The following is a 19,949-nucleotide window of genomic DNA, read 5'->3' on the forward strand; positions in this document are numbered from 1 at the left end:
CCGTAAAAAGTGCTTAACTTTTTAAAAAGTGCATAGGAGTCGTTGTGCATTAGCTCGGACGCGGCCCAGAGCCGAACAACGCGGCCCGGCCACCGCCGACTGCCTGATCCCTCTTGTCTCAGGGCAGGCCTAGCCCTTCCACATTCGCGCTCGCAGCTGCTGAACAGCCACCTCCGTCCTAACCCAGACCGTAGCATTTGTGCGCCTGCGCACTCAAGCAAAGCACTTGCTGGGGCGGGCGGGGAGGCCGCCGGAAGTGTGACCTTTTGCTCCCTGCTCGCTGTTCCCATCCGGGTCGCGACAGTCTTCCGGGTGTTTCTGACAGGGCTTTCTACGCCGCTTTTTCGGTGACTTTTTGGTCTTCCGCTTCTTGCCACCGCCCCGAACCTCCCACACCCTTGCTGGCCCTGCCTTTTCTTGTGTCGCTCCTCCCCGGCCGCCGAGCCCGGGGTTTAGGTTGCGATCCGGATCCGGAGCCAGGCCTAGCTTTTACGCGGGCCGCTACCTGCTTTGGCTGCGGCGAAAGCGACAACCGAGCGCGCCGGGCTCTCGCTGCTCCGGCCTTGGAGCTCCTGGGCGGGCAGTACCAGTAGGCCCTGCTTAGCCCTTCCCCGAGGAGACCTGTGAGTTAGGGGGCTTCGGAAAGGGACGCAATGGTGTAGGCCCAGGTCGGGGGCGGGGCTCGGGGAACTTTTCCTCAAACCGCACTGTTATGTTTGCGTGGGAAGTTCCGGCGATCTTTCTTAGACGTCCCAGACGTATGGGCGGCCCCAAGGCTGCTGCACTTTTCTGAAGAATCTTAGGACCGCTTACTTTTTCCACTCGTTTCCTTTCCTCGCGCCCCGTTCTCAGTCTAGGAGCAAAAGAGGAAGACCGTGTTGGGACCCCTGCATGGAGTTTCAGAGGGTGGTGAAAAAATAAGGTAAACATCTGGATTAAGTATTTAAAATGTAAGGCTTTTGATCAAAGGGGGCCTCAGTTCTTCACTTTCCAGGGAAGTGCTCAGTCTAGGACTCTGTCAGATTGTTGTACCCTTCATTTCCCGGTCAGCCTTGGTAGACTCATCATCTGTCTAGGCCAGAGCACGATGGGGTTTATGTGTCTCACAATTTCTTGATTATCCAAATACCGTCTTTTCTCTCCTTCAGCTCTTTGTTTAAAATAGGAATTACGTACTTAGATTGCGGATACCAATAGGGTGAGCCGAAAAGAAACAGAGAAACTAAAACTCAGGCGAAATGGGAACTTGTTGACGATATGTGGTGTGTGATTTTGTGAGGGAAGATCATAACTGAACACTAAATCTGTGTTTTGTATTACAGGTAACATACTCTTCTTGTAAATTCTGTCTTGGACGGTTTATTACACAAGGCTTTTAATACGTACAGCGAAGAGGCTCACAATATTTAGCCAGTGGCAGTAACATTATTTTGTTGGTGTGATGGCCCCAATTATGTCTGGTCTGGAAATGCTCTTTCATACAGGCTTTAGGTGAAACAGGCCATTTATCAGTCATTTAAGAAATGGCCATTTCAAACCACATGACAAGATTTTCTTTTTTTTTTTTTTTTTTAGCTCTGGGTTGGTATCTAATTCCTAATCAAAAGGAATGTCCTTTTCAAAACTCGCAAGTAGTTTTGACAGTGGGTGAGCAGGATATAGGATTTGGACTTTTTGCGTTGTGGAGATAAGAAGTGAGTTTAGGAGGTCAAAGGCATTTGGACAAAGTGGACAGATAACTTGATTTAGTTGCCATAGTTCTGGCTTTTGGTTTTTATACTGGGGAGATTCTGCTTTCCAGGGAATCCTGATTATGGAAGGAATTATGTAACCTTGAAAGTTCTCTAATTGGTTGGAGAAGAGTCAAATTTAGGACAGAAATTCCAGGTTGTGAGTTACAGGACCAAATACCATATCACTAGGAATTACTTTGTAAAGCACTCCTGTACACCCTTGTCTCCTGTATGATTATTTACAAATAAACGTATATAATTTCCCATTGTGTCAACCTTAGTCAAGAAGCAACTTTAAGATTCTTTCCTTAACCATGCAACGGTTTTAAAACACATCTTCAGAAGTTCCTATATCATCCTATTTTATTGTCACGAGCATTGAGAAGCCAATAACTTTAAAGCTAAGGAAAATAAGATACCAGCAATAATCTGGATTTTCTTTCTTTATTGTAGAATTTCTTATCCCTGCTATCAGAGTTGATGTGGAATCGTGTTTTATGTAGATCATCAAATAGACTTACTGAAGGAGCCTTTCATTCAGAGTATAAAGAAAAAGATACAAAATTTTGTGGTGGTCTCTTTAATTCTATGGTAATAGGTGTGTCGGATTTTATACTCTAAAGCTCTATATTCTGTTTAAAAAATGATTCCTCATATTGTTTTTGATGGATGATTATTTTTGGATTATTTATATTATTTATCTTCATCAAAATCACTGTTGAAATGTATTAGAAAAATATTAGAAAGAGGAATTGAAATTCATGCCTTTTGGTTTACTTCCTGATTTCTAGATGGTCATGCAGGATGCCCATGTTGGGGAGCAGTGAATGCCATTGGTTACTTTCCCTAGGAATGATCTGACTGTGAGGGCTGGCCTTGTTGAAGCCATACTTCAGGGCCAAGATTCATACTGAGGAGAACCTGACAGATACTTTGTTTTGGAGGAACTCCAAAAGCTTCAGTTGCTTATCTGGGAATTTGGGATAGGCTGAACTAGATACCTGCCTTAGGTAAACTTTTGGCTCTGGAATCACCACTGTAAGCTTTTAAACCTTGGATAATTTGGTCATTAGCTTTGTAGAGTATTTGTGGGCCACAAGACATCTTTTGACTTGTTCTTGTTTTGGATCTTATCATGTCATGGCATAGAAATAAGGTGAGGTCTACACTGTTTTGTCATTTTGGGTTTTCAAGTCTTAATGCATGTGTATGGGGCTTTATTTGGGTCCAGAGGAAAAACATAAGCATATTGATGTAAACAAAGTGTCTAGAATTTTAACTATTAATTGATTTAAATAAATCTGAAAATAGAACATTTTAATTTTAGCTTTCTGAATACAGATTCCTTCCCTTGTTTGATCAGTAGTATCTGTATTCCAAGAAAATGAAATATCAAGCAAAATTCATTTAATGAATTATATTTAATGTTATTTTCTCATGAATCTTATGAAATAGGAGTTATGTTTTGTGGGAGTTTGGGTTATGGAAACAGAATAAAGAAAGTCAAGAAAGAAAAGAGCATGAACCCAGACAAAGGCTAGAACATGGCTTTAGTTGCTAGTCTTGAATCTGGCATTCTGTGATTATTACATGTACTTTTAATAAAGGATTGTCCAGAATCCTGCTTGGTTCAAGATATTTTCCATTTCCTTTGAGCAGTGAAAATCAGGGAGTACGGTTTAGCAGTTATGATAGGAATGATTTAAAAAAAAAAAAAAGTATCCTGTAATGAGATACAGACCTGCTGAAGGGAGTTGATGAACTCTTGTTTTATGGAGGTAACACCTTGTCTCTGGTTCAGATTAGAGAGTCGGGCACTTGGGATGAGATCTGATGGGATCCCACGACTCTTATTCACAATCCATTATAAATCTTGGCCTAGTGAATCTCATTCATTATCTGTGTACATCCTTGGAACTTTAGTCTTGCAAAATTGAAAAAAAGCAAGGAACAAAGTGTGTATGAGTGATTTATTAGTTTCTTCACAGATCTTTCTCTTTTTCTATACTGTTTTCTCCACCAGTTTTTCCAACCATCTGGTCTCAATACCCAGAGGCAGCTATTATTTCTTTTAGATGGTTAAGTGTTATTTTCCTCTGTTATTCTTCAAAAACTTCTATGGCTTGTTTTTAAAATTGACATCTACTGAAAATTAGAATTCACACCTTAATGTAGCCTCCTTTATCATTAAATTGTACTGTATATGAACATGTAAATATATATAGCATATTTTAATAATATACGTAATCTTTAAATAAATATATGAAATAGATATGTAATATGTTACAATTTTGTTTAGATTGATATTTTTAATGTTTGTGTTATTGTGAGAACCAAATAGATAATGATTATATATCCTTTTTTATATGACCTTTTGAGTGTGTGTGTGTGTGTGTTTAGGTAATTTCTTTTTAACTTGCTACTTTTTTGTTTGTGTGATTATTTTTGCTCCTCTCTGGTCAAATATATCAGGTAAACTGCCAGTAAAGTTCTAAGTTTTTTTCTCCTTGGGTCTCTTCTTGAAACCCTTCATCTTGCTCTAATTTAAGCTGGTAGCTTTCCTTCACCACTGTTCTGGGGAATTACTTTGTCTCTGCCCTACAGCAGGTCTCCCTTTTCCTAGATCCCAGGTTTTTTGTTTTGTTTTGTTTTTTTGATACTTGACATGTCTGAACATGTTTTTATTCTCCCTTGCAGTGATAGTATGGCTCGGTATAGAATTGTAGCTTGAGAGCATTTCCTGCAGAGACTTGAAGGCGCTAACTTCATTGTCTTGTAGTTTCCTCTGTTGCTATTGAGGATTTTAAAGTCATTTTGATTGTCAGCTCTTTATTTATAACATTTTCCTCTTCTGTAATATAAGTTTCTTTTTCCTTATGTTCTGAAATCTTACCGTAATATACCTTGGTACATACATTTTTTAAGGTGCGCTTTGTGCTCATTAGGTCCTTTAAATCTCAGGATTGGTTTTTTTCAGTCCTGGACATTTTATTGTTTTGTTTATTTGATAATTTCCTTCTGTGTGTTTTCTCTCTTCTACAGGAACTTCTGTTATGTTGGATGATGGACCATATAGTTTGATTCTCTTATATTTTTTTCTCTTATTGTCCTGCCTCCTTTCTGCCTTTACTAGTTTTTCCTTTTTATTCTAAGAGATTTCCTCAGTGTTCTTTTAACTTTCTACTCGGTGTTTCTGCTTTTAATTTTATAATTTCGAAGAGCCTTTTCTGCTTTTTAAACAGTATATTGTTTTCTGGTGTTTTTTTGCTTTGATTGATTAATATATTTATCTTGCTCTTGGAATTGTTTTTGTTTATTCCTGGATCTTTTTTCTCTTATGGTGATCCTTGAATGTTTATTTTAAGTGAGAGTTCCTAGAAATCAAATTGGAAGCTCTGTGTGCATGGGTGGGCAGTTTAGTAGTAGACTTTACTGTAGTTTGCTAGCAGGCTGAACTTTTTCTTTGTGGAAAACTGTTACTATATTATAGGTTCTCTGGTTACCATGTCATTTGGTTTCTTTCCCAGTACCATAAATGGGTTTTCTGATTGCCTGCATTGGGAGGGTGGGCTGGGGATCCTATTTTCACTTTGTTGATTTTACTTAATACTTGATTTGTTTGTTACTTTGCCCTACTCTTTGTAAGTTTGTAGCCTTTGGGATCAGTCATTGCAAAGTATAAATCTCTCCTGCCTGGGTCAGTGAATGGTTCTGATTGCTTTGTACAATAGTTCCCCTGCTTATTCACACAGGAGACATACTAAGACCCCCAGGGAATGTCTAAAACTGTCGGTAGTACCGAACCCTATATATACTACGTTTTTTCCTGTATATACGTACCTTCGATAAAGTTTATAAAGTACAATTAATAACAAAATAGAACAATTATATTACTATACTGCAGTAAAAGTTTTGTAAATGTTGTCTCTTGGAATATCTTAATTATATTGTATTCTGTGATGATGTAGATGATAACATACCCATATGATAATATGAAGTGAGGTGAATGGTGTGTGTATTATGACATAGTGTTAGGCTGGCTACTATTGACCTGACGATATGTCAGAAGGAGGATCATCTGCTTCTGTGCCATGGTTGACCACAGATAACTGAAACCACAGAAAGTGAAATTGTGGGTAAGGGGGGACTGTTATGTTTTCCCCATTGCTGTGGAACAGGCTCTCTTTTATGTGACGTCCTTTATATAAATTATTTAGACTTTGAAGGAAATCTCAGAATTTTATAGGTATTAGGCAGTACGGATTCCTTCCTTTGTTTGAGTTGATCTGTAAGAAGATGTGTAAGATCTATATCCTAAGAATCAGGTTGTCATATTATGGTTTATACCTTTGAATAAATTCAACTGGGTATAAATGTAAGAATCTGTATGGCTTCATTAAATGTCTGTCCTGAGTGGTGTCTTTTTTATTATCACAGTATGTGGTGATAACTTGATTTCTGAAAGATCTGTTGATATGAGGTTAAATACATCACAATTTAGAAACTTGCATTTTTTTTTTATCATTTGCATGATATTCTTAATCTAGATTTAAAATTCATTATTAACAAGTTTTTGGTTACCTGTAGTGGGACTTACGAGATCTGTTAAAACTTTTGAAATAACTTTGTAAGTAAAATTCATAACTTGGTAAATAATTGTTTTAAATAATAGATATTAGTTATTACGGAGTTCAGTATTTTCAAGATATAATAATTTGTCTTTTAAAACTATCCTAGGTAGAAGAATACATGTTCACTTTTAGTGAACAAGAGCATGTTCCCAAACTCAATTTTGGGTCGCCCGCCTTTCACCCCAAACCATCAACAACATAATAATTTCTTCACCCTGTCACCAACTCTTTATTCACACCAGCAGCTTATAGATGCACAGTTCAACTTTCAGAATACAGAGTAAGTATGGTGTTATTTTGGCCCATATCATTTGTAAATTTTGTGTTCTAATTGAGAACATTTTTATATGTTTATATGTTTCATTTTTATATGAAATGTTTGAAGTTAAAAAAACTGTCATTGTTGGGGTGCTTGGGTGGCTCATTTGGTTGAGTAACCGGCTCTTGATATTGGCTCAGGTCATGATCCTATCGTGGGATTGAGTTGCTACGTTGGGCTCCATGCTGAGCATGGAGTCTGCTTAAGATTCTCTCTCTCTCCCTCTGTGCCCTACCCCACTCATGCTCACTTGCGCTGTCTCTAAAACAATAATAAAAAAGGTCATTGTATTGTTTTTTTTGATCAGTGAAATATTTAGTTTTTCATGAAATTGCTTTTTTGTTTAAGGGAAAAATGTTTATTACTATTGTTCTTTATGTGTTTTTGGTAGTTTGTCAAGAGCGGTGTCATTACAGCAGTTGACATATGGAAATGTCAGTCCAATACAGACCTCAACTTCTCCGTTATTTCGAGGAAGGAAGTAAGTACTTCTTAATTATTTTAAAAGAAAAGTTTGCATTTCTCTGAACTGTAGCCGAGTGTTTCTTGTATTCAGATTGTGTGGGCATTATGCCCTAAATTTTATTTTCTGGAACCTGTGAAGTCATTCCTGTGACAAAATTTTGAAACTTTTATATTAAATTTAAAAAATTTTAGGGATACTTTTGTTGATTTATTACTGCCATTGCAAATTTTAGATGGAATGAAGCCACATTTTTCAGAAGACTACTTTTAATTGAGATTTTAACTAAATTAGATTGTTTTCTGAATTAGTTTGCTGGGGCTGCCATATCAAAGTACAACTGATTGGGTGGCTTGCACAGAAATTTATTTTCTCACAATCCTGGAGGCTAGAAGTCCCAGATCAAGGTGTTGGCAGGTTTGTTTTCTTCTGAGACCTCCCTCCTTGGCTTGTAGATGGCTGCCTTCTCTGTGTCCTACACGGGCATCTCTGTGTTTTCCGTGTCCTAATCTCTACTTCTAAGGACACTAGTCATATTGGATTAGGGCCTACTTTTAATGACACCATTTTAAGTTCTTTAAAGGCTGGATGTTCAAAACAGTCAAATTTTGAGGTACTGCTCAACCATTAGAATTTTGAGGGGACACAGTTCAGCCCATAATATCTTCTTTCTAGTAAAATTCACTATTCAATTTATCTAAATCTTACACACCTAAGGTTCTGTAATATATATTATTATGGTAAAAATTTCTGCATGTTTAAAGCTTTCTATAGAGAAGTCAGAGTCAACTAATTTTAACCAATTAGAAGAAATTGATGTACCACAAAGTAATTATAATAGAATTTTAGAGATGATTATTAAAATAAGGTTTGGCAGTATTTGCAAGATATAGCTGCTGCATGCCTATATGAACATTCCATAAATTTATGTCCGTTTAAAAATAACACTAACTAAGAATTATTGATCATTCATGTAGTAGCGTTCTGTGGAGTTTACAAATGATTTAAGTTTCACAAAACTTTATGAGATGAGTACTGTTATCCCTCTTCTGTTGAGAAAGATGAAACAGAGGTTAAGCAACTAGTTATTCAGGTAGAGGCACACTTAGGATTTGGACCCAGGTAGTCCGGCTCTAGATCTTGTGCTTCAAAGCACTGTGAGTTGTTCTTCAAAGTTATCATTGTGGAAGGCTTTATAATGATGCCAAAAGTATTGGCTTTAATTGAGATTTTAGTTTTTTTGAAATTGCCTGGATAGCCAGTTTGTGAATCACAAATGAAAACAAATTCCATTGGCTCATAGTTGTACTTTAAAAACTAAAATTGACATTCTCAAGAGAAGCAGCATATAAAGCTAAGTCACTTTTATGTTAGCAGATATTAAATATACTCTTAGGTTTTTAGTACTGTACACTTTTACTTGTGAGTAGGAGTTCTACTTATTTTGGGGGTCAAGGAGAGAGGAGTTGGTGTAATCCTACTGGGGTATTACAATAAAAAAACCTTTGGATGGCCGTGACCCAGTAGTTGGACCATTTCCCATGGCCGGAAGTATTGTCTGTATGAACAAACTTAATATATCAATGAAGTAAATATCTTTTTTTAGACAAATAATTATTTTCATTCTGGCTTTTATTTTGAAAAATTTTATGCCTCCAGAAAAATTTAAAGAATAGTACAGTGAACATCTGTATGCTGTTTACCTAGGTCCATTAAAGTTTTGCTTCATTTGATTTTTTTGCCTCTTTCTCTTTATTCCTACTTTTTTTTTTCCTGAACCGTGATGAAAAATTGTAGACATCATTTCACTGTACATCAGTGCATTCCTGCTAAGAACAGGGATCTTTTCCTATATAACCAAAATACATTAGTCATGCCCAAGAAATTTAACATTAATACAATACTGTTATGTGAAATGCAGTTAGTTTTCATATTTCTTTAGTTGTTCAGTGTCTTTATAGCTTTTTAATATGATCTTTCCAACTGATGAACCAGAATATAGGTGGACTTAAAGACCCTTTTTAATTATGTAACACTCAGTTCACTTAATTTTATTCTCATTCTTTAGAATTTGGGTTTTATTGTCAGTGTTTCTATGAATGGAAGTTTTCCTCCAAAGTTTTAACTGCTGAGATAAAATATTAGGATAGTTCTGCAGGAGACTAACCCTGATATATATAGTGTATAGGTTTAAAAATATATACATATATATTCTATAAATTATATATATGCATATATATACATACATATGTGCGTACATGTATACACACATCCACATACGTACACACACATTATCAGTATGCATTTTTCCTAAGGTGTCTTTCTAAGGCTTCTCTTGTGCTCAAAATGAATATTTTAAGATTCACATAGAACTAATAATGTGGCCCTGCTGAAAGAGAGTCAATATTGGCATTTGTTATTTTTATAGTTTTAATTGTTTTCTGTCATTAGAAAGTTATATCTTTAATTACTAAGGTATATTGCTTGTTTTCAGGAGATTAAGCGATGAAAAAAACCTTCCTCTTGACGGTAAACGGCAGCGTTTCCATTCACCCCACCAAGAGCCAACTCTAGTTAACCACATAGTGCCTTTATCAGGTGAAAGAAGATACTCAATGCCGCCATTGTTTCATACACACTATGTACCAGATATAGTCAGATGTGTTCCACCTTTTCGAGAAATACCATTTTTAGAACCTAGAGAAATCACACTGCCTGAGGCCAAAGATAAGGTAATAATAATATAGATTTTAGTTTTACCTTTTGGAAAGTTGATATAAATAATGTATTAAAAACATCAGAAATATCTAATGTTTTGGATTAAATAGAATATGTCTTTTTTTGCACTGTTTAAACTATTCAACCTAGTTTTCTGTCTAAATTTGATTTTTTGATTTTTGTTAGCTTTTCTTTTATGGAAGTGTAGCTTTCATATCAGGAAATCAGATTTTCTCTGATACGTAAAAATCTGGATTAGAACTCAAAACATTTGATTTCTTAGTTTAGAGAACTCTACTGTTACTTATTTTTATTTTAGAGAAACACATTTTCATATGGTTATTATAAATGTCAAAAAGCATTTCCTTTTGGGAGGTTTGTGTTCGTCATGAAGTTTTTGAATGTCAAAAATAGCGAATCCAGGAGTCATGGAGAAATTGATACAATCAGAGTGATATGATGCAGAAAGATCTATCAGAAACATTTGTAAAAAGCATTTCCAATAAATGAAATAAAGCTGTTTAATAATTCTTGGAAAATGACATTATCAGCATTGGGGAACAATGAGTTATTTAACACTAATATTAGAAGCATATTTACCCCCTACCCCCAAATAATTTTAGGTAATTTAGAAGAGTTTACAATGTAAATATCTGTGTTCTCTTGGCTTGTCTGTGGATTACATTTTGCTGTTTTTACATTTTCAAAGCTGCTCCACTTTTAAGAAATACTGACATCTGTAGGCTAAGGAGAATGATCCTGAAGGGAGTATAGTGACTTTGTTTTACTCATCTGTGGGTTCCTGGCAACCAGCATAGGTCTAGAATGTTGTAAATGTATAGAAAATGTTGGATCAAAAAAGGAGCACTTGGTTCATTCTTTAGTTGTGCTGCTTTTTATTCCGTCATCATTCTTTCATTGTATCATAAAATTCACTCTTTTTAAGTATACAGTTCAGTTTTTAGTATATTCACACAGTTGTACAGTGATCACCACTCTCTAATTCTAGTATGCTTTCATCGTCCCCAGAAGAAACATGTACCCGGTACCAGTCCCTTCCCCGTCCCTGACCTTCCTGTCCCTTACCACCTGCCCCCCTTGGTTGCCACCAGTTGATTTTTTTATCTCTATGGATTTGCTTATTCTAGACATTCGTATAAGTGGAATCATACATTATGTGGTCTTGCTTTTTTAACTTAGTGTATTTTCAAGGTTCATCCATGTCATAGAAGTGTCAGTTCTTTGTCTCTTTTTATAACTGAATAATATTCTGCTGTATAGATACACCATTGTATTTTGTTTATGCATTCATCATTTGCTCAGCTTTGGGGCTGTTTCTTCTCTTTGGCTATTCTGAATAATGCTGCTATGAAAATCTGTGTACAGGTTTATATGGACATGTTTCTGTTTCTTTTGGGTGTATGCCTAGTAGTGAAATTGGAGGGTTAGGTGCTAATTCTATGTATACCTTTTTGAGAGCTGCCATTGTTTTCTAAAGTGGCTGCACCATTTTACATTCTCACCACCAATGTATGAGTGTTCCAATTTATCTGCATCCTTGTCAACACTTGTTATTGTCTGACTTTTTGATTATAGCCATCCTAGTTGGTAAGAAATGGTATCTCATTGTGATTTTGATTTGCATTTCTCTAATAACTAATGATGTTGGTCATCTTTTCATTTGTGTATTCAGATCTTTTGCCCATTTTTTAATTGGAGTATTTATTTTTTATTGTTGAGCTGTAAGAGTTCTTTGTATATTTTGAATATTAGACCATTATATATGATTTGCAAGTATATTCTCCCATTCTTGATTTGTATTTTTCCTTTCTTGATGGTGTCCTTTGAAGCACAAAAGCTTTTCATTTTAACCAAGTCCAATTTATCTTTTTCTTTGGTTGCTTGAGCTTTTGGTGTCGTATATAAGAAACCATTGCCTGATCCAAGGTCTCAAAGATTAATGTCTATGTGCTATTCTAAGAGTTTTATAGTTTTAGCTCTTAGATTTAGGTCTTTGGTCCATTTTGAGTTTTAATATGATATGAAATAGGGGTCCAACTTCATTCTTTTGCTGTTAGTCCAGTTGTCCCAGCACTATTTATTAAATAGATTCTATCATTCTTCTGTTAATATGAAGTAGAAAAGCAATTAGGTAAAATGAGTGGGAGGGAGGATGAGGCAAAGTAAAATGGGAAAAGACTAACTTGAGAAGTTTTGGTACTGTTTCTCTCCTCCCTCCATTCTTTGTCTTTTCTTTGCTTTCTCATTTTAAAGAAACTCTTACAATGCTATAATGTAAAAGCCTATGGTATAAGTCAAATCTGACAAATTCTTTTAGTGAATATATAAGAATCTTTTACTATGAGTTTTTAATTATGTATACAGACTCATTTTCTATGGAATTTATAAATATTGAAGCTTTCTGTCTTTTTGTATGTATTTATATAGTCATAATAGGTAACTATTGGAACTAACTAAATAACTGCTAGTTCTGCATGTGGACGAGGTATATGTTGAGTGTCAGTAAATTTAATAACATAATTTACATTAGTCAGTATATATCATTTAGTGAAGTATGGTTCCATATCAGTAACTTTTTCTGTGCGTAGTAGCATAGAAAAAGATCTCTTATATCTCATGTTTTTTGGAGTAAGCATTTGTTTCAGAAAGGTAAAGATGTATTTTGTTAAGCAAATTTTTTTGAGTGCTACTCTCTACCTGCCTAGTTGTGGGAGAAAGAAGGCAAGCAATTAGTTTTGTGTTCATCCTTTAAGAGAACACTTTTAAAGAAAACTAACACTTATTGATGCCTTTTCTAGGCATTCATATGTTATATCATTTAGTCTTTTCAACAACCCCATGACATGGATATTATCCTAATTTTACTGAGGCTCAGAAAGCTAAATAACTTGTTCAAGGTCACAGCTAGTAACTGACACAACCAAGATTCGACCTTTGTCTCTAATAATACAAAGAGGAAGAATTTAAGATGTTTAAAATCAGGGGTAGGGAGATGACATTCTTAGAATTGACTATAACACCAGGTGATCTGTGAAAGTAATAGCTAATATTTAGTGGCTTTCTTTGCCAGCAGTGTGCTCAATAGTTTCTATCATTTACCTCTGTTTATCTCTGCTACAGTATGAAGTGAATGGGAAGTCCAGTGTGAAAAAAATGGAGTAGTGGTTTGGGGTCTTGAGTGCCCAGTGGAATGCCATTGAAGGTTTTTGAGTAGAGAAATAGCACAGATTGACATTTTGGGGAAGATGGTTCTTGTGGTATAGTGGAGTTGAGCTTGGAATAAGGAGGGCCTGGAAGATGGGTGATTACCTTTAAAGCTATTAAATTCATTTGATGAGAGGCATGGAAGCTTTCAATTATGGCATATGGTAGTGGGAAAGATGTGAAAGACCACGCATAAGGAAAATTGGTAGAATGTGTGGAATCACTGAATATAGGGGAGAGAGAGGGAGGCTTTGATGTCTCCACTGCTTTGATTTTGGACTACTAACAGAGATAAGAAACGTAGATGTGAGGCATATAAATTAGTTGAGGAACCAATCATTTGTTTTGTTTTGTTTGATTTTTTTTAAATGTTTATTTTTGAGAGAGGGTGACAGAGCACAAGTGGGGGAGGAGCAGAGGGGGGGACAGAATCTGAAGCAGACTCCAAGATCCGAGCTGTCAGCACAGAGCTCAATGTGGGACTTAAACCCATGATCTGCGAGATCATGACCTGAGCTGAATTTGGACACTTAACGGACTGATCCACCCAGGTGCTCCACAAGAATTTTTGGAAGTATGGGAATATCTGTAATTTTTGGGAAACTTCATCTTCTGCAGATTACACACTAAGAATATAGGTCTATGGAAAAATAGGACTGGAGCATATTATTTGAAATCTAAACATTTTTGTAACCAGAATGCTATCAAGAGTAATAATTGATACCTTGGGAAATAACTTGGTCATACCAGATAGGCGGCTTAGTATGACTGGATGCTGCTGCAGGGGATATTAAAAATATACAAAATAGAGTTGAGATATTGGCTTGTGGAGGGCACTGAGACAAGGCAGTTAAAAGTGGAGCTCTTGAGTCAGTGAGGCTGCTACAAGTAGACACGGAAATATACCAGCAGAGAGCTGTTTGAGGCCGGGGAGATGTTTTATTGAGTGGGAACCCTCAATATAGTAGGAACGCAAACAAACAGGTGGGGGCTTATTTTTAGTTGTGTTAGATCCATAAGGACTCTTACCTGTGCAACAGCCAAACTCAGGGATTCTTTTTCTTTCTCATGAAGGTTATGATTCTGAGACTTCACTGTATGAATTTGAGTAAAGGTAGATGTAGGGAAGTTATTGTAGTGTTCTGTTCTAGGTGAAAGGGAATTATACCTTGAATTATGAAGTGCTTGTAGAGTACTTCACATTAGGAAGAGAAATTGATGGATTTAAGCTCTATTTGGGAATTTGAATTTATAGGATTTGGTGATGGATTATATTAGGTCATCCAGGCCTACTTTCACAAGGAGTTCTTGTTCATTTTAGAATGTGTAACACTCCTGGCTTTCAGCTCACTAGATACCACTTATCCCATTATGAGAAACAAAAAAGTCTACAGACATTGCTGTCTCACCTTGGGGTAGAATTGCTCCTGGTTGAGAACCACTGAATTGGATAGAGAAGAAGATACTGAGAATTTCAGGCTTCTACATGGATTCATGGTAGTATCATTGACTGAGATGGAACAAAATGGAAGAGTAGCAATATTTATGTGTGTGTGTGTGCTTAGTAGGGATTGGAGGATAAACAGGAGCCTCATCAATTCTGTGGACATTTGTCTTTAATGTGTATTTGAAACATCACATTAGATATTAAAGATGATAGTTTAATATTATAGATCTGGAATTCAGAAGAAAGGTATTGACTAGAAATGTACATTTGGTAATCATTGGCATATAGATGGTAATTGAAGCCAAGAGTGTGGATGTGATTGTTAAGGGAGAGAAGAGAGCCTGGATTCAAGACTGAAATAGGTTGAGGAAAGGAAGGGAAAACAGAAATGGAAATTAAAAATATATACAACTGTTTTGGGGAGTTTGGCTGTGAAGTGGAGGAGCTAAAGATTTGAAGTTGTAGCAAAGGATTTTTTAAATTTTTAAATTTTTATTTGAACCACATATAAATGTTTAGGGGAAAGATTTAGTGGAGAGAGGGGAAATTGACTATTCTGCCAGGAAAAGAACAATCATGAATAAGATTCCTCAGAAGATAGGAAGGGCATGGATCTTGCTTATGGGTGGCTTTAGGTAAGAGAAAAGCTTTCTGGAACTGGAGGAAAGGAGGGGAGGATAGGTGTAGATAATAAGGAAGTTTGTAGATATGATAGAGAGACATTAATGTGGAGTTCCCATAGTTGAGTGGCTTCTTCCTGTTTTCTTTATGAATTATTATGCAAGGGCATCTGTTAAGAGTGAGGAGAATGAAGTGGGATGTCCAGGGTTTGAGAATAGTGGAGAGGGTTTGAAATAAAATTGACTGAGGGCAGGAAATCAAGCTGTGACCAGAGAAATAAAATAGAGAAAGACCAGTTGCTGGCGGGTGTTAGATGATTCACTTAAGATTGGTAATAATGAATTTATTATAATAATAATGAGTCATCAACTGGTTCAGTTAGCTCCAAGGAGAGGTTTTGTTAGTTAGTTTTAATTACTTTGAAAATTCATATTCTGTGTTTTGAAACCTGAAGATTTAAGTTTTTGAAAATGAATACCCTTTGAGTTTACATTTTTCCTCCATTTTAAAATCTTTTGTCAGTTTTTTTCAAGTTGCTATGTTAACAGAATTCTTTAAAATATCTGAATTACTTTTCTGAATTAACATTTATTTCACTCTAGCTTTTAGGTGAATATATGGTTGCCTGGACAAAAAAGAGGCTGTAGAGGAATCAAGAGTTAACCAAGCTCCTGAATTCTATTATAACTGTTCTTTGGAAATTCTGATTAGTTTGAAGATACTATGTGAGTTGAAGTAATTGATTTTGAATTTTTAGTTGAGATGAGGTTAGGCTGAGGTTTTCTTGGTACTGATTATAAAATAAAAAAGATGATTGTGAATTAATTATTCAAGGTATCTTTTATAATGTTTAATTTTGGAAAGGAGAAAATATGGTGGATCCTCTTGGCACCCTTGGAGGAACAGTTTAGGGACAGTTATCTTACAGATCGCTTAGAGGCTCCATGTTTAAAAAATTTTTTTTTTTTTTAAATTTCAGTATTTCACTTTATTTAGAAACATTAAAAAAGGGGATAAAGTATTTGTAAAGTGTTGGCTCACTGAATTTTAAATACACTTGGCCACTGAACAACACAGTGGTTAGGGGTGCTAGCCTCCTACACTGTCGAAATCCTTGTATAACTTTTGACACCACCAAAACTTCACTGCTAATAGCCTGTTGACTGGAAGCCTTACCAATAACACAAACAGTCAGTTAACATACATTTTGTATGTTGAATGTATCATATACTGTATTGTTAAAATAGGATGGAGAAAAAATGTTGAAATCGTAGGGAAGAGAAAATCCATTTATAGTACTATACTGTATTTATCGAAAAAAATCTGAGTATAAGGATACCTGTGCAGTTCAAACCTGTGTTATTCAAAGGTCAACTGTAGTTAAAATGCGTGTATGCCCACAACTCCTGCTAATCTTTTATTTCAGCTTTTTTGAGATATGATTGACAAATAAAAATTGTATATATTTAAGGTGTAACTATAATGTCTGTAAATTGTGATTTACCATAATCAACCCAATGTCCATCACCTCCCATAGTTACCACACTTTTTTTGTGGTGAGAACAACTAAGATACAGTCTATTAGCAAATTTCAAGTATATAATACATGATTATTAAAAAAAATTTTTAAGTGTTTGCTTTTGAGAAAGAGAGACAAAGACTGAGTTTGAGCCGGGAAGAGGCAGAGAGAGAGGGAGACACAGAACTCGATGTGAACTCCAGGTTCTGTGCTGTTAGCACAGAGCCCAATGTGGGGCTCGAACTCACAAACTGTGAGATCATAACCTGAGCCGAAGTCAGATACTTAACTGACTGAGCCACCCAGTTGCCAGCACAATACATTATTATTAATTAAAGTCACCATATTGTAAATTATGTCTCTAGAACTTAATCATCTTATAACTGGAAGTGTGTATGCTTTCATCAGCATCACCCCATTTCCTCCATACCCCCAGCTCCTGATAATCACTGTTCTACTCTCTGCTTATTAATTTGACTTTTTTAGATTTTGCATAAAAGTGGAGATCATGCAGTGTTTCCTTTTTATGTTTAGTTTATTTCATTTACTATATTGTCTTCCAGGTTTATCCATGTTGCAAATGGCAGAATTTCCTTCTTTTTTAAGGCCAAATGATATTCCATGGTGTATGTATGTGTGTGTGTATGTATATGTATATGTATGTATACGTATGTGTGTATGTATGTTTATATACCACATTTTGTTTATCCATTCGTCGGTTGACATTTAGGTTGTTTTCTTATCTTGGCTACTGTTTAATGCTACAGTGAACATGGAAGTGCAGATATCTCTTTGAGATACTGGTTTTATTTCCTTTGAATGTATACCCAGAAGTGGAATTGCTGGATCATATGGTAGTTCCATTTTTTAATTTTTTAAAGTTTATTTATTTATTTTTAAGAGAGAGTGAGTGCTAGTGGGGGAGAAGCAGAGAGAGAGAATCCCAAGCAGGCTCTGCATGCTGTCAGCGCAGAGCCTAACACAGGGCCACGAACCCACAAATTGTGAGGTCATGACCTGAGCCAAAACCAAGAGCCAGACTCCCAACCAGCTGAGCCACCCGGGTGCCCCATATTTTTAATTTTTTGAGGAGTCTCCATACTACTTTCCAGTGTGGTTGTACCAATATATGTTCTCACAGACAGTATGTGTTTCCTTTCCTCTGCGTCCTTGCTGACACTTGTTACCTTTGACTTTGATAATGGTCTTTTAACAAGTGTGAGAGGATATCTCATTGTGGCTTTGATTTGCATCTCCCTGATGATTAGTAATGTTGAACATCTTTTCATGTATCTGTTGACATTTGTGTGTCATTGGAAAATGTTTGTTCAGGTCCTTTGCCCGTTTTTAAGTTGGATTATTGATTAATTGATTGCTATTGAGTCATATGAGTTTCTTTATATTTTGGATATTAACCCCTTATTTGGTATATCATTTGCAAATAATTTTCTCCCATTCTGTAGATTGCTTTTTCATTTTGTTGACTGTTTCTTTTGCTGTGCAAAAACTTCTTAGTTTGATGTAGTCCCACTTGATTTTAGCTTTAGTTACCTGTGATTTTGGTGTCAAGTCCAAAAAATCATTGCAAGACCATTGTCAGCTTTTTTACGCTCTTCTTTGCTAAGGAGTTTTACTGTTTCAGATCTTACAGTTAAATCTTTAATCTATTTTGACTTGGCTTTTGTGTGTGGTGTAAGATAGAGGTCCATTTTCATTCTTTTGCACGTAGATATCCAGTTTGCCCAACATTGTTGAAGACTACCCTTTTTCCATTGTGAAGTCTTGGTACCTTTGTTCAAGGTACCAGATAGGTTTATTTCTGTGCTCTCTAGTGTGGTCTGTGTGTCTGTTTTTATGCCAGTACCATAGTATTTTGATTACTATAGCTTTGTAATATAATTTGAAATCAGGAATTGTGATGCTTCCAGCTTTTTTGTTCTTGCTCAAGATTGTTGTAGCTATTCTGGGTCATTTGGGTTCCATAGGAATTTTACCAATGTCTTTTCTATTTCTGTGAAAAATGCCATTTGAGTTTTGATAGGGATTGCATTAAATCTATAGATCATTTTGGGTACTGTGAACTTCTTAGCAATTTTAATTCTTCCAGTCTGCAAATATGGGATGTCTTTCTATTTATTTGTTGTCTTTGGTTTCTTTTGTCAATATTTTATAGTCTTCATTGTGAAGATCTTTTGCCTCCTTGGTTAAACTTATTCCTAGGGCCCTATCTTTGTAATGTATGTGTCAGAAAAGTTTTGAAAGCTACTGAGATGTAAATTTATGTAGAAAATCTAGGCCAGGACTCAGCAGAAGAGGTCCTCAAGTGAAAACTTGTTTTATTTTGTTTTTCCATTCTTTTATTTCTTGGCCAAGTTCAGTAATAATATATGCCTAAAAGCAGTCAAACTTAAGGGAAAGAAATCAGTAATTCAGACTGCCTAATCATTGTGCCAGTTGATAAATTAAGAAGACTACATTTTGTCCACACACAAAAACATAGTAATTTAACCTGCTAACAAGGAGTGTGTTATTGACATGACATTTTCCTGATTCTATTTTATTTTAGTTAATTTTAAGAGAAAGGGAATTCAGCATCAGTAATGAATTTAAACTTTTATTACTTATCTAACTGTATTCAGTAATTAATACCAACTTTTTCTTTTTTTTTTTTAAAGTTTATTTTTTGAGAGAGAAGGAAAGAGCCCGTTTGTGTGCACATGCATGTGTGCACGAGTGTGAGAGGAACAGAGAGAGAGAGAGAAAATCTCAAGCAGGGTGACCCCCTGTTGGGGCTCAGTCTTAAGAACTGTGAGTTCATGCCCAGAGCCAAAACCAAGAGTTGGAAACTTACCTGACTGAGCCACCCAGCTGTCCCAGTACTGTATTGTAAGATTATGGCAGTCTTTGTGTCTGAGGGGAGAGAGCCTGAGAGAGCTTGAGAAATTGCCTGTTTTGTTGAAATGTTTATGAACTAATAACTAATGTTTTCTGTACCATACTTAATTTTATTTCCCTTGCCTTGATAGCTCATTACTGACTTGCGCTTGTTGTTTCAAATAGCAATTATGTTTAGTCAAAAGCCTGTCACCATTTTCATATATTATAGTATGTGGTCAGGTCTTGGTAATCCCAGCTGATAGTTTTTTTTTGCTTTCTTTTACCTGGGGACCCAGTGAACAGGGGCAGATATAGAAGCTGCTGAGGATGACATTAGGCTTTATTTATTGACACACTTAAAATTTTTTCTGAATCCCAATCTATACTTGTCCTTGA

General features: G+C 35.9%; 1 protein-coding gene across 2 annotated transcripts in view; it reads left to right on the forward strand.

Moving 5' to 3' along the window:
- The first annotated feature begins 294 nt into the window (after positions 1 to 294).
- Positions 295 to 19,949, forward strand: part of TENT2 (terminal nucleotidyltransferase 2) — a 71,952-nt gene continuing 52,297 nt past the window's right edge. For both annotated transcript variants that reach the window (XM_047849115.1, XM_047849125.1), the window contains exons 1-5: positions 295 to 623; positions 853 to 922; positions 6,471 to 6,644; positions 7,075 to 7,164; positions 9,641 to 9,878. In XM_047849115.1, the coding sequence (XP_047705071.1) occupies positions 6,508 to 6,644; positions 7,075 to 7,164; positions 9,641 to 9,878 (465 nt within the window). In that variant the 5' untranslated portion in view covers positions 295 to 623; positions 853 to 922; positions 6,471 to 6,507. The remainder of the gene's footprint in view (positions 624 to 852; positions 923 to 6,470; positions 6,645 to 7,074; positions 7,165 to 9,640; positions 9,879 to 19,949) is intronic.

Source organism: Prionailurus viverrinus, chromosome A1 (genome assembly GCF_022837055.1).
Source record: "Prionailurus viverrinus isolate Anna chromosome A1, UM_Priviv_1.0, whole genome shotgun sequence".
NCBI classification, from domain to species: Eukaryota; Metazoa; Chordata; class Mammalia; order Carnivora; family Felidae; genus Prionailurus; species Prionailurus viverrinus.